This window comes from Aquarana catesbeiana, linkage group LG08 (genome assembly GCF_042186555.1).
Source record: "Aquarana catesbeiana isolate 2022-GZ linkage group LG08, ASM4218655v1, whole genome shotgun sequence".
NCBI lineage: Eukaryota > Metazoa > Chordata > Amphibia > Anura > Ranidae > Aquarana > Aquarana catesbeiana.
In genome coordinates, this window is record NC_133331.1 from 277,469,750 (window position 1) to 277,484,405 (window position 14,656).

General features: G+C 41.2%; 1 protein-coding gene across 1 annotated transcript; it reads right to left on the reverse strand.

Moving 5' to 3' along the window:
* Nucleotides 1-154: 154 nt before the first annotated feature.
* On the reverse strand, nt 155-13,919 carry LOC141106749 (gastrula zinc finger protein XlCGF66.1-like). The gene is made up of 5 exons (XM_073597676.1): nt 13,824-13,919; nt 826-1,014; nt 628-743; nt 396-501; nt 155-268 (listed from the first exon to the last, which is right to left on the reverse strand). Exons 1-5 carry the CDS (start codon nt 13,917-13,919, stop codon nt 155-157), a joined length of 621 nt encoding a protein of 206 aa, XP_073453777.1.
* Nucleotides 13,920-14,656: the final 737 nt, after the last annotated feature.

Consider the following 14,656-nt stretch of genomic DNA (forward strand, 5'->3'; position numbering starts at 1 on the left):
TGATCGGTCATATTTTTAATACCAATGCCAAAATTTCAAGATTTCTGCCAGGGTTTGCAAACTTTTGACCACAACTGTAGCTCTCTACGGTCAGAAGAGAGGAAATTGTTGTAGTGACTGAACAAGGAGAATCTGGGTCTGAATTTAGTTTGTATTACTCACCTGTGCTGATCTCTGGAGGATTGTCCTCCTCACATGGATCATTATCCCCCATGCATATTTCTTCTTCATCTATATCTTCAACCCTAGTGATAATGAGCTCCTCGACCTAGATGAGTGACAAATAATATTTAGGTTCCATTTATCTTTTTTTATCTTACAGAAAATGATTACAGTTTAGGTGATCATCCAATTTTGTGGGTGGATTCATGTCATTGTTTGGTAGCTACCCCTACCTCATAGTCCTCTGGGAAGTTAAGATGTTCCTGTGGGGAATCCCAGGAATAGAAAGGACTTGGACATCTCTCTGGGGTACTTCTGTTACTGGATCCATCTGTAGGAAACACACACACTGACTGAATATATTGTTTCTATGTCTATATATCAGAGGATGTGTGTATCTAGGTGGATCTTCAATACTCTCTTCTCTCCTTTACAAGAAATGAAAGTCTCCTCTTATCCGATGATGTGAGGGGCGGCCGGTTCTCCATCATGACGTCCTTGTAGAGATCCTTGTGTCCTTCTATATACTCCCACTCCTCAATGGAGAAATAGAAACTGACATCCTGACACCATATAGGAACCTGACACACACGATACAGTCACCATCCAGCCAGACACATCCCTTGTCTGTTACTGGATAATGTCCCAGAATTCCTAGTTTACCTCTCCCGTTAGCAGTTCAATGGTCTCTCTGGTGACTTCTAAAATCTTCTTGTTGTTCCTCTCAAATATTAGACAATGTGGTGGAAGTTCCTTTATGGGGCTTTGACTCCTGGTCCATACTCCAGATCCAAAAGGATTGCTTTTGGGTGTCATGTGATCAGCAGATGTCTTCTTCACTACTGTGTAGTCCTGTGCATGAACAGATGAATGCACCAGATTAAATGTCATTCAGGCTTTTTGCAAGTTATGGACTCCAAACACAGTGCCTTGAAAAAGTATTCATACCCCTTGACTTTTTTTTCATTTTGCCATGTTACAACCAAAAACGTAAATGTATTTTATTGGGATTTTATGTGATAGACCAACACAAACTGACACATAATTGTGAAGTGGAAGAAAAATGATAAATGGTTTTCAATTTTTTTTACAAATATCTGAAAAGTGTGACGTGTATTTGTTTTCAGCCCCCCTGAGTCAATACTTTGTAGAACCACCTTTTGCTGCAATTACAGCCAAAAGTCTTTTTGGGGATGTCTCTTCCAGCTTTGCACATCTAGAGAGTGACATTTTTGCCCATTCTTCTTTGCAAAATAGCTCAAGCTCTGTCAGATTGGATGGAGAGTGTCTGTGAATAGCAATTTTCAAGTCTTGTCCCAGATTCTCAATTGGATTCAGGTTTAGACTTTGGACTGGATATGCTTTGATCTAAACCATTCCATTGTAGCTCTGGCTGTATGTTTAGGGTCGTTGTTCTGCTGTAAGGTGAACCTACGCCCCAGTCTCAAGTTTTTTGCAGACTCTAACAGTTTTTCTTTTAATATTGACCTGTATTTGGCCCCATCTTCCTATCAACTCGGACCAGCTTCCCTGTCCCTGCTGAAGAAAAGCATATCCACAGCATGATGCTGCCACCACCATGTTTCACGGTGGAGATGGTGTATTCAGGGTGATGTGCAGTGTTAGTTTTCTGCCACACATAGCGTTTTGCTTTTAGGCCAAAAAGTTAAATTTTGGTCTCATCTGACAAGAGCACCTTCTTCCACATGTCCCCACATGGCTTCTCACAAACTGAAAATGGGACTTCTTATGGTTTTCTTTGAACAATGACTTTCTTCTTGCCACTCTTCCATAAAGGTCAGATTTGTGGATCCTGTGGACAGATTCTCCCACCTGAGCTGTGGATCTCTGCAGCTCCTCCAGAGTTACCATGGGCCTTTGGCTGCTTCTCTGATGAATGCTCTCCTTGCCCGGCCTGTCAGTTTAGGTGGACGGCCATGTCTTGGTAGGTTTGCAGTTGTGCCATACTCTTTCCATTTCTGGATGATGGATTGAACAGTGCTCCATGAGATGTTCAAATTGGGGGATATTTTTTTAATAACTTAACCCTGCTTTAAACTGCTACACGACTTTATCCCTGACTTGTCTGGTGTGTTCCTTGGCCTTGTGGTGGAGATTTGGGCTCTGAAGGTGATGGACCTTATTATTAATGTTACTTGCAGTGACTTTTCAGTGACTATAGTTTGAGAACCCTAGTTTGGAATCAACAGAGACATCTTGCCCTGCTGTGGAATGTTATCTGGAGTGGCTATCTGACCATTTGATAGTACAGTGTCACTTCAAAGGAGGTGGGAGGTGTGAAGGGAACAGGAATAACCTGGTCAGGATATGGTAGCTGGTAAGAGAGCCCCCCACCCCCATTGACTCAATGTAGCAGTTTTGGCATATGGAAGGAAGGGGGGGGTTTACAAGTGTATATATTGCAGCACAGATCACTGCCCATTCTCTTGTGCTGACGGTCTAGATGAAGGATGGTTACGTAAGACTTCTCTATACAATGTATCTCTATTATCTTCTGTCTCTTTTCTTTCCTGTAACCTTTTCTATCGTAGGATTTGGCCTTAATACCTTATTAATCTCTTGATAGCATGGGTATGACCATTATGGCAATATTTATTATCATTGGTAACATTGTTGTTTTTAAGGTTGTATCATTTATGTTATAGTTGCTAATCTCATATTACCACAAGTTTCTTTTCTGTACAATAGTAAGTTTAAATAAATTAGATTGTTACCCTTTTTGAACAGATATCATTCGTTCTTAATTTCATGGGTTGATTCATATATAGATAAAAGGTTTTAATCACTTATGTATCATTAAATAAGTGAGGTATGTATAAAGGTAGCCATGTCAGATGGTGCCCCCTGTGTGAGGAAGTTTAATGTTGGGGGTGAACGCGATTTCTTGTATGGAAGACAGAGCTGGTTTTGTGTTTACCTGTCTCCCATCTGAATACCCAGACTAAAAAAAAAAACTTATCAGAACTTTCCTGTTTACCTTTTGTCTATGTTAATTCTTTGATGAGACTGATTTTGAATAAGGCATATGAGAAATAGAAATGGAAACTGTATATTGTGTATGATTATAGATGTGGGATTAGTTGCAACCTGCAATGTGTGGGTTTTGTAAGCAACTGCATGTTTGTGGCCATGCACGGGGGAGGGGCAGCCAGGCTCGCTGTCCCATGGTTGTTACATTAGGATATGTATGTGGAAAGGGCTACTCCCTGTGCACAATAGGAAGAGGGAGGCTTTCTTTTTGTTTTTGAGATGAAAAGACCATGCAAGCATTCACTGTGGGTGGGATGGTCTCAGGATCCCAGAAATGCTGTTTGTATTTCTGAGATGTTTTTTCTGTGAAAGCTGATGCCAGAAGAAGGATTGAACTTTCTTTGAGAAAAGTGGGTATGTTTGAGCTGTGTTATATTGTGGCGTTGTTGTTTCATTGTAAAGCATGTGTTGCTAAGTGTGCACTCTCAATTGTGCGGCGAGATTACATACTTTTCAGTGGAACTGTTCCTAAACTGTGTGTCTATGGTTAAGTGTGCATTTACAAATGTGTAGTCAGTCTTTGTGGAGAAAGGAGTCTAGTGAAGAAGTCTGATTTAGCAGGATCAACAATTGCATTTCACGTGTTGGTGTTTTAGTGTGCCCTTTTTCTCATTGGCCATTTTGTGGTCGCTGTGAGACTGTGGCTCGATGTTGAGAGCCTGTATTTGAGGCCTGCCAGGGTCCCTAGTGATATGCAGAATGAAATGTTTGTAAGTGTTCATTTAGTATCTCAAATGTGTAATTTTGTAGGGAGAAATTTTAGTTTTGGCTGGAAAATGCGCCATTTTGTTGTGGCCTGGCCTTCCTCTGCCATTTCCTTTTGTTGTTACCATGTGACTGTGCTGTGGTTTTCATCAGCCGTCTTGCTGTAGTCTACCATGTGGTCGTGGCCTGGCTTTCGTTTGTGCTGTTTGGCCTGTGGGTCATCCTATAGGGGAAGGTGCAGCCACCATTCCTTTGTGTGTGAAACCATGTGATATGAGCCACCATTTTGTTTCTAGGCATTATTTCTGTTTTAAGTGAATGTAAGCTTTTGTAGGTGTTCTATGTTTGTACTTTTTGTCAACTCTTCAGTAGAAGAGTGGCGATTTTTGTATTGGATTTCTGTTTTGGTGGGAAAATGCACCATTTTGTTGTGGCCTGGCTTTTGTTGTAGTCACCATGAGGCCATGGTCGGCGGCCATTTTGAGAAGTGCAGTTTAAGGATTTTGTGCTTTTTAGCCTGTAAATCATCCCAGAGGGGAAGCTGCTCCAATTCCTTTGTAAGGGTGTAGCCATCCAGTCTACTTTGCATCGAATTTAATCGCTTCAACTGAGTTTTTGTACTTTTAGCAGTGCGTGTTTTTAAAATATTTTTGGAGTTCTTCAGAGGGCAATTCATTGTTTTGAGACTTGTATTGTATATCCTGCAAGAGTTTAGGAAGGGGCCAATTTATTCTTAGATATCTCTATGCAGTTATGGTTAGGGAGCAGGATGTTTGGTCAACTCTGGGAGTGGCAGACAGAAGAGATGTACTGTGTGGACTATTAGAGGAGAGATATGCTGTGTGTACTGTGGGGGGTGAGTCTGGCTGATATCATCAGACTCAGAGATCAAATTTTTTTATTCAAACAAAAAAAAAAACAATGTCTTCTTTTAAGAAGGGTGTCATTTTTGGGAGCGTTCGTTTGATTTTCTAATCGTTAGCGGGGTCGGGTCGACGTTTATTTTTAACCACAGTGATGGGAAGATTTGGAGATAAATAGGGAACTTCTTGGTCAAGGGAATTGTCAGACAGTGTATGTGGTTTTCGTTCAGAAATTACATTGATTTTAAAAACAGAATGTTAAAAACAAGTTAAAATTTCAAACATTTTTTTCCATTCAGCAAAAGGTACAAAGATTTTTCGTCTGAATATTCCTGTCTGAAAATTGATCTGTGTGGCCAGCATGAGGCTCGGTGCACGCCTATGCAGTTTGTTTTTTATCTATTTCTGCAGTGCTTTTTGCTGTGCGTTTTCGATTTTCTTGCATGTGATTTTGCTGCAATTTGCATTTTTGTTTTTTTCTGGCCAGGTTGTTGTAGGTCAGATTGGAGGACACGGGTTGCTGCAGGGGTGCATTGTATGTTTTCTGCAGCTTCTCCATTGAAGTGTATTGAACAGAAGAGGCGCTGTTTTGCATTAAGGAGGGAGTCCCCGACCCTTTCCAAATATGCTGGGGGGGGGCATGGATGTGAACGTGTCTCATGGGAGGCCATGTGAATGAACTGTAGTGTGTTTCTGCAAAAGGCACCAGAAAAGCACATAGATGTGAACCAGGTCTAAGACGTTTATTAACATAATGGGGTTGAGAAGGCTAGGGTTGGCCCTTTGGGGTGCAGGGGGGAGCAGATAGTCACTACTGTAAGGGGTTCATTTTTTTACTGTAGAACGATGAAAGTTATATTTACGTTTGCGATTGTTTGCTCTTTTTGTACTATAGAGGGCTCATTTTGTTTTTGTTTTTTTAACCTCCATTGTGTTACTGGCCGATTGATTGATTGTGAAGGTAGTAGTCGAATGATTTTGTGGTCGATTGGTTGTAGATTAGTCGATTAGTTGTTTCAGCCCTAGTATGGATCTGTCTCTTTGTAAACTACTAACTGTGGATGGTGAGCTTTGTAATTAGACCTGTATACACTGGCTATATTGTAAACTGATACCAATCATATTGAACTTAGGTGTGCATCAGTTAACTGCCTCCTGTACTACAAGCACCCATAGGGTCCTGATTATCCAAGTTTATGTTAATCATTATGGAGATAACAGAAGTAATAGCCCTTCGTTAAGCATTTCCTTTAGAATACCTCTGAAAAGTCCACGGGGGAGATTGAACTATTATAGTTTGGAAAATCTCCACGCTATTTTTTTTGAAGGACTATAGTCAGAACAGGGAACATTAGGAGTAGTACGCTAGCAGCCCGCTCAGGCCGTGTAAAATAACCGGAATGCGGGGGCCGGTTATCGTGATAAAGGCGCAAACCATAACCGCTCCGAAAGTAAAGCGCGGGGTTCTCTGTACGCAGAGTCCGGAAAAAAAATTATTCTGACAAGTAGTGAAAAAAAAAATCGGCAAGGGTGACAGGGGCGGTACCTGTCAACCCAATTCTTGGTCAGAGAGTAGCTACCTCTGAAGTAAAGGCAACCTGTAAAAAGGTTGGGGAATCAGTTCAAGGTCCGGAGTCCGTAAAGGATGGGTAATCTAATCGCTTCAAAGAGGGGGTTTGAATGGGGTAAACCCTATCAAATGACCCCAAGGGAAGAGATTATAGATAGATATGGACCTTGGGTTGTGAAATATTTGCAAGATTGGGATCGTTGGACTGGGAAGAAGTATTTTAAAAGAGGTACTTTTAAGCCAACAGCTTGGGAAAATCTGTACCTTGCTCACCACAGAAAGATGACACGGCCATATGGAAAAGACACGTTATTTATATGGAGGCTGGAGTCAGCAAATAAAACAGAGGAAGTGAATGTTATTACTATGGGATTTAAGGAGAAATCATTCCAAACTCCTGAGAATGCGTCCATACAGGCTGAGAAGGGGCTAATGAAATGGGATGGATCTCTGAAAGAATTTTAACCTTACCAAACAGATGTTATGGGTTTAAGAAGAAGTACAGGGTATTATAGAAAACATGCTGATGTGTGATGTCTAGAGTTCATCTATAACCTAGCCATTTGTGTGTGTGTGTGTGGAATATGCAATATATGTCGTGTTGTGTAACGTTTGTTCTCAGCTGCTGACAGCCCACCCAAATGACCACCCTTCTTTCTCACCAGGTCTGTGAAAAGGTGCAGCGAACTGTATTGACATGCAAATGACCTGAGCCAAGATAATTATCTGTGCTAGTGAATTGAAAGATACATGTACTAAAATGGGTTTGTTTTTCAGGAAAACAGTACTGGAGAGGTTCTTTGTGGTGAGGTATTATCATCTGTTGACAAATGGTACTGCTAAAAGGTTTTTTACGGATTGCTAATTTTTTTCCACCATGGTGAATACATTTTTTTTGGGAATTATTGGTATACCATAAAACAAAAAATCCACGTGGTATTAATGTGTATTAAGTAATACATATTAATGATAAGTTGAGCTCAACAATTTTTTGGTATCTAAAAAAAAAAAGTGCACTGTTTATGTAATGTAATGTAATGTATATTTGTGTTTCATATGCTAATGTCTTGTTACAGGTATATAACCATTGGATTATTTTGTTTCTAGGAGGAAAATGGAATATTTATTACTAAATTTTATTGATGTTTTATTTCTCAGATTCGATAATTGGGTTTCCTGGCTTTAAAGGGCACATCGGTCGGCTCGTGTACCCACTACTGTTCAGTGATCCCGGCGCCTCAGTGCTGCAAGGGATATTTCTTTGCCCTTTGGCCAGTTGTGTTTGGTAGCAGAAGTTCCTCGAGTTGGATACACATTATGCAATTTTTTGTTTTCCAATTTCCTTCAGATTTACCTTCAGATGTGTAGTATGAGGGCCTGCCTGATGGCATACAAGTTGAGAGTGTATAGTTTTGGGAGAGCCTGGAGAAGAGTTGTGCAGGAAGATTGTGTATATTGCACTCTGTGTTCTGGATGGAGAGGTCATTGCTGGGAAGGAAGCACCTGGGTATTATTTGGGACATAGACGAGTTTGTTTCTGTGTCCTAAGGAATACCGATGTAACGTTAGTCAGGGAACTAGAGGGTTCTTTGAACCTAACCATAGGTAGTGGTGCATTGTATACCCTGGGCATGGTCTCTGAAATCCAGGCACAGGGATGGAGTTGTGTGGGCACGCTGTATTCTCCTCAGTGGATACCCATAGGTGTCCTTCCTGTCCTAGACTCCTTGCGTACCTTAACTAGTGGTCTGTGTCCTGCATGACAGGAAGACCAGTGCCCCATAAGGTGTGCAACCTCTATGAAGAGACAAGTGTACCTGGTGGCAGGTGGTTTTCAATCCGGGTATTCTGACTATTTCCCATCCTTAGGAAAGAGAGGCTTAATTGAGACTGTCTTTGGAGCTGGAGGTGGGGCACTGGGTACCTTAAAACACTATGGAGCTGGAGATATTCAGGATATTCAGGATCACATTGGGGGGGTCTTGTGCTACATATCAGGGAAGGGGTTAGGAAAGCCAACTTGCTCTGTCCAGCATCACGTTGCAAGGACAGACAGGGGGGGGGGTAGTATCCAGGTTGCCTATGAGTCGTGATAGATTGGTGGATGACTCAGTTCCAGGATCGTCAAAAATCTTACTTGCACTGTTCTCATCCCTAATGGCAGGGATGGAACATTGTGCAGATATCACGGTCAATCTGGGTACTATCCTATCAGACTCTACTGGATTACACCCTGGAGTCCATCTTGTTCCGATGGTTTGAGTCTGGACAGCCTCAGATGACTGGTACTGATGAGTGCTAAAGGAAGGTAAGGGTTGTGCTATGGGAAAAGGCAATAATGCTGGCACAGGGGGGGGTCATGTCTAATGGATGCCGGGGTAGTGTCCCAATTGGTCCTAAACAAAGTTAAAACTACTTGAGACTGGAGACCAGGGTACTGGTGCTAGTATCACATGTCTAATGATGCACTGTTTTCAGCATCAGGTTAAATGGTACTCAGCAGGGTACACTACCTCGGGGAGTCTATAGTACACCTCCTCTGGCCCGTGGCATAGATATAGCAGGAACACCGGGTTGTACTCCGATCACCCCTGAAGAAAGGTTTTATAGCAAACCTGACATCCCCTTACACCTACAGAAACTTCCTCTGGGATTTGGGGCTGAGTTAAAAGCTTGGCTGATGGATTTCGGACAACAGGATGAAATATTAAATGTACTAGGAGATGCTGAAAAACAAGCCACCATACGACTCACCCATGATCAAAATAGACTGATCCAAGTATCCCACGCTTTAAACGCAGATGCTAAGATTTCCTGGTGGGAAAGTTTATTTGGGTATAGTCCGAACGCTACAGCTTTCCTAAACATTTTGCTCCACCCGGTTGTTGTCCTAACCTGTGCAGCCTTATTGCTTTTCCTGATGCAGATAATAATGTGCGTTACTATCAGGAGAATGAATGCCAAAGCTATGAGAATGTGTGCACCTCAACAAGGTATCTTCTCTCAAGGAACAGAAAGGCCACTAACTCAGAAACAAATCTCTGAGGAAGCCATATCCAATCCAGACCAGTACAAAGAAGTTGCGCATTTAAGAGAGGACCCTAGAACTATATTTTTCTTGTTCCAGGGATAAGCCTCTTCAATTTTTAGTAATAAAGTGCAGTCAGGTTTACCTAAATTCCAAAAGTTTCAATCATTTTTTTTTTTATTATTATTTTTTTTATTTTTTTTTTTCTCTCCCTTTTGTTGTTAATATCTGTGTACCTGACCTGCAAAAATACTGTTAATGGGAGAGGAGTTTTTTTTTTTGAAAAACATTTGTTTTGTTCTTTTGTTTTTATTTTTTATTATGTTTTTTTAACCAATGTATTCATTTTTTTAAAATACAGATTCAAGGCTCTTTAACAGTCTTGGTTGGAGCAGCGTTCAATCTGTAGTTTTTTCCGTTTTTTGTTCTTTTTTTCATTATTATTCCCACTATTTTTCCTGTTCATTTTCATTACTCACCTCTCTTCTATTCCTTTTTCTTCTTTAATATTATGCTCTCTAAGTTTTTCCTTTGGTTTCTATCATTTATCTTCTCAAGATAATGTAACTAAGACATCAGTCATATAATTTTTCTTTAAAAAAAAGACTTTGCCTGCCCGCAAGTACCATATTTTAACTAAAGTATCCCTGGACATCCAGTTTTATGTCTTAATGTAATTCCACCTCCCCTAGTCTACCTACTGCCTTAACCTGAGCCCCGTGAGCAGGTGTGGTGAACCCAGGGACCTGGCAATAACAGACAGTATTGACTATCCCTACCATCAAGGGCCATGGATGATACTGGCTGTTGCTCAGACTCTACCCTGTGGGGAACCCACTCTGCTCGTCCACATTACACCCTTTCGGAGTATTTAGTCTTAATGGCCAACACTCTGCTCCTGTCCAGCATTTCTCCAATATCTGTACACTAACGTTCTCCTCTCTCTTTTTGTATTCATGCACGACTGTCTGGAGGCCCACCCGACCCCACCTGAAGAAGCAGCGACCACCAAGTTATTTCTTGAGATAAATGTGTCACGAATAAGACTTTCCTGGACTTTCCTTCACCATGCTGAAAAGTGCTGTCTCGCGGTCCGATCCAATCGATGCAACCATTACATGGTCTTACTAGGATACAGGACTAGATATGCCAGGATCCCGCCATCAATGTTGGAGTTCTGTTCCTCCAAGGCAGAGGGGCGATGAAACATTGCAGTACAGACACTCATGGTTTGGATGTAAAGTCTCAAAGGCACCAGGATTTCTTTACTATCTTAAGCCTACCTTGAGGAGTTCCGGCGTGTTCAAGAAAGGAAGAGGAGGCCGCAGTGGTGGTGGGGAAGGGTCAGGGCTTCTGGGCTGTTGTGGGTGGGTACAGAATCATTGAAGGAGGACATAAGTTCAAGAATGAACTTCAGGGGGGACTGTGGTGGAGATTTGGGCTCTGAAGGTGATGGAACTTATTAGTAATGTTACTTGCAGTGACTTTTCAGTGACTATAGTTTGAGAACCCTAGTTTGGAATCAACAGAGACATCTTGCCCTGCTGTGGAATGTTATCTGGAGTGGCTATCTGACCATTTGATAGTACAGTGTCACTTCAAAGGAGGTGGGAGGTGTGAAGGGAACAGGAATAACCTGGTCAGTATATGGTAGCTGGTAAGAGAGCCCCCCACCCCCATTGACTCAATGTAGCAGTTTTGGCATATGGAAGGAAGGGGGGGTTTACAAGTGTATATATTGCAGCACAGATCACTGCCCATTCTCTTGTGCTGACGGTCTAGATGAAGGATGGTTACGTAAGACTTCTCTATACAATGTATCTCTATTATCTTCTGTCTCTTTTCTTTCCTGTAACCTTTTCTATCGTAGGATTTGGCCTTAATACCTTATTAATCTCTTGATAGCATGGGTATGACCATTATGGCAATATTTATTATCATTGGTAACATTGTTGTTTTTAAGGTTGTATCATTTATGTTATAGTTGCTAATCTCATATTACCACAAGTTTCTTTTCTGTACAATAGTAAGTTTAAATAAATTAGATTGTTACCCTTTTTGAACAGATATCATTCGTTCTTAATTTCATGGGTTGATTCATATATAGATAAAAGGTTTTAATCACTTATGTATCATTAAATAAGTGAGGTATGTATAAAGGTAACCATGTCAGATGGTGCCCCCTGTGTGATGCTGTTTGTTCACCAAGGTTCTCTAACAAACCTCTGAGGGCTTCACAGAACAGCTGTATTTATACTGAGATTAAATTACACACAGGTGGACTCTATTTACTAATTAGGTGACTTCTGAAGGCAATTGGTTCCACTAGATTTTAGTTGGGGGTATCAGAGTAAAGGGGGCTGAATACAAATGCACGCCACACTTTTCACATATTTATTTGTAAAAGATCTTGAAAACTATTTATCATTTTACTTCCACTTCATAATTATGTGCCACTTTGTGTTGGTTTATCACAAAAAAACCCCATTAAAATACATTTACATTTTTGGTTGTAACATGACAAAATGTGGAAAATTTCAAGGGGTATGAATACTTTTTCAAGGCACTGTAAGGCCTGATATTTGCTTGATCACATGCCTTGCCTAAAAAGTTGTGCATTTACAAGATCATACATCTACCTGTTTTAAATAATGTTTATAATGTAAATTAAAAAAATGATGGCTGGAAGAGGTTGCAATTGTGGGTAAAGCACAGCTCTGCAGTACAACGGATGGTGATAACCCTGTGACAAAGCTAGCTTTGTTCCCCGGGGTGGCTTTCCCAGAATCCTCCTCACCTCTCTGGTCAGGTCTGTGTTTTATTAATAGAGATAAGAGGGATGTCATGTGACCTCCCAGAATCCTCCTCACCTCTCCGGTCAGGTCTGTGTTTTATTAATAGAGATAAGAGTGATGTCATGTGACCTCCCAGAATCCTCCTCATCTCTCTGGTCAGGTCTGTGTGTTATTAACCGCTTGCCCACCGGCTCACGCCGAACTACGTCGGCAGAATGGCAATCCTGTGCAAACTGACATACCCATACATCAGTCCGCAAAAGCAGGATAGCAGGCGTGCGCACGCCCGCTGCGATATAGCAGTGTGCCCGCGTGTCCCGGTGACTCGATGTTCTGCCCTGTTCTGCCTAGTAACATGACAGAGATCTTCTGTTCCCTGTCATTGGGAGCAGTGATCTCTGTCATGTCAGTGGTAGCCCATCCCCCCACAGTTAGAACACACTAAGGGAACACACTTAACCCCTTGATCGCCAACTAGTGTTTAATCCCTTCCCTGCCAGTGACATTTATACAGTAATTGGTGGCTATTTTTAGCTCTAATCGATGTATAAATGTCAGTGGTCCCAAAATAGTGTCAAAAGTGTCCAATCTGTCTGGTGCAATTGCAGTCCCAATAAAAATTGCAGATCACCGCCATTACTAATGAAAAAAAATATAATAAAAATGCCATAAATCTATCCCCTATTTTGTAGATGCTATAACTTTTGTGCAAACCAATCAATATAAGCTTATTGCGATTTTTTTTTTTTTTTTTTACCAAAAATATGTATAATACATATCGGCCTAAAATGAGGAGGAAATTAGTTTTTTTTATATATTTTTGGGGAGGATATTTATTATAGCAAAAAGTTAAAAATATTGATTTTTTTTTCAAAATTGTCAGTCTTTTTTTGTTTATAGCGCAAAAAATAAAAACCGCAGAGGTGATCAAATACCACCAAAAGAAAGCTCTATTTGTGGGAAAAAGAGGACGTCAATTTTGTTTGGGTACAGGGTCGCACAATTGTCAATTAAAGCGACGCAAGTGCTGTATCGCAAAAAATGTCCTGGCCATGAATGGGGGTAAATCTTCAGGAGGTCAAGTGGTTAATAGAAATAAGAGTAGTGTCATTAGACGCTCCCAGAATCCTCCTCACCTCTCTGGTCAGATCTGTGTTTTATTATCAGAGATAAGAGTGATGTCATGTGACTTCCCAGAATCCTCCTCACCTCTCTGGTCAGGTCTGTGTTTTATTAATAGAGATAAGAGTGATGTCATGTGACCTCCCAGAATCCTCCTCTCACCTATTTGGTCAGGTCTGTGTTTTATTAATAGAGATAAGAGTGATGTCATGTGACCTCCCAGAATCCTCCTCACCTCTCCGGTCAGGTCTGTGTTTTATTAATAGAGATAAGAGTGATGTCATGTGACCTCCCAGAATCCTCCTCACCTCTCCGGTCAGGTCTGTGTTTTATTAATAGAGATAAGAGTGATGTCATGTGACCTCCCAGAATCCTCCTCACCTCTCCGGTCAGGTCTGTGTTTTATTAATAGAGATAAGAGTGATGTCATGTGACCTCCCAGAATCCTCCTCACCTCTCCGGTCAGGTCTGTATTTTATTAATAGAGATAAGAGTGATGTCATGTGATCTCCCAGAATCCTCCTCACCTCTCCGGTCAGCAGATAGATAATCTCTAGCGTGAGGCTAAATATCCTCTCAGACACCTTCTGCCATTCCTTGTCCCTTCTCGGTGGATCCGTCATGACAATAGTGCAGTCAAATTAATTGATAGAAGAGTCTGGCCTATAAGTAAAAGTAAAGTAAAGTTGGCTAATATCTGATTGCCTCAGTTTCACTAAGCTGGCCACAAGATGTCTATCATGCTGGCTCTGTACCCTCAAGTCACCAGCCTGGAACAAATACGTAAATAAGGACCTTTGACATGTCTCATAAGATCTATGTACTTGTTCTTGGACAGTCACTCACAAAGTAGAAACCAGGATAAGCTTGACAGCCAGGCAATTAGCAGAACCTCTGCTGACCAAGATTCTGATGTTGGATTTGAATGAATGCCAAGGAGGGGGGAGGGGGGGGAGCCTAACACACAATTCCAGTTTGAAATACTTAAATAAAATTTGGATTGCCTCAGCAGCTCAATCTACTATGCTCATCCAGTCTTTGGCACTGCCAACCCCCACAGATCCAACAATCTCCTTCGTGTTGAAAGACACCCAGAGCTATTCAACCTACTTCTTGTAGGAAAGCTACAGTGCCATGCCATTACTCAAGCTCAGATTTAGGTTTTAATTTAGGCTGCATTCACACCTGTGTAACTTGTAGCATAAAGCTATAAATACAAAATGCCTAAATGTAAAAATAAAAAATCAGTTGTTCTCTATGGGGCCCGTTCACTCAGGTGTGAACAGACACACTGTTTTGTAGCTTCAAGTTTCTTTTGTAGCTCCAAGCTTCCAAAACTCTCAGGTGTACATGCAGCCTT

What these genes read in the sequence shown, in the direction of transcription:
- LOC141106749 (XM_073597676.1), bottom strand. Translation starts at nt 13,919, where the DNA reads ATGACGGATCCACCGAGAAGGGACAAGGAATGGCAGAAGGTGTCTGAG. An exon ending in TCTATCTGCTGACCGGAGAG is followed by an intron (nt 1,015 to 13,823) that starts GTGAGGAGGATT and finishes GTTCATGCACAG; the next exon opens with GACTACACAGTAGTGAAGAA. An exon ending in TTGAACTGCTAACGGGAGAG is followed by an intron (nt 744 to 825) that starts GTAAACTAGGAA and finishes CGTGTGTGTCAG; the next exon opens with GTTCCTATATGGTGTCAGGA.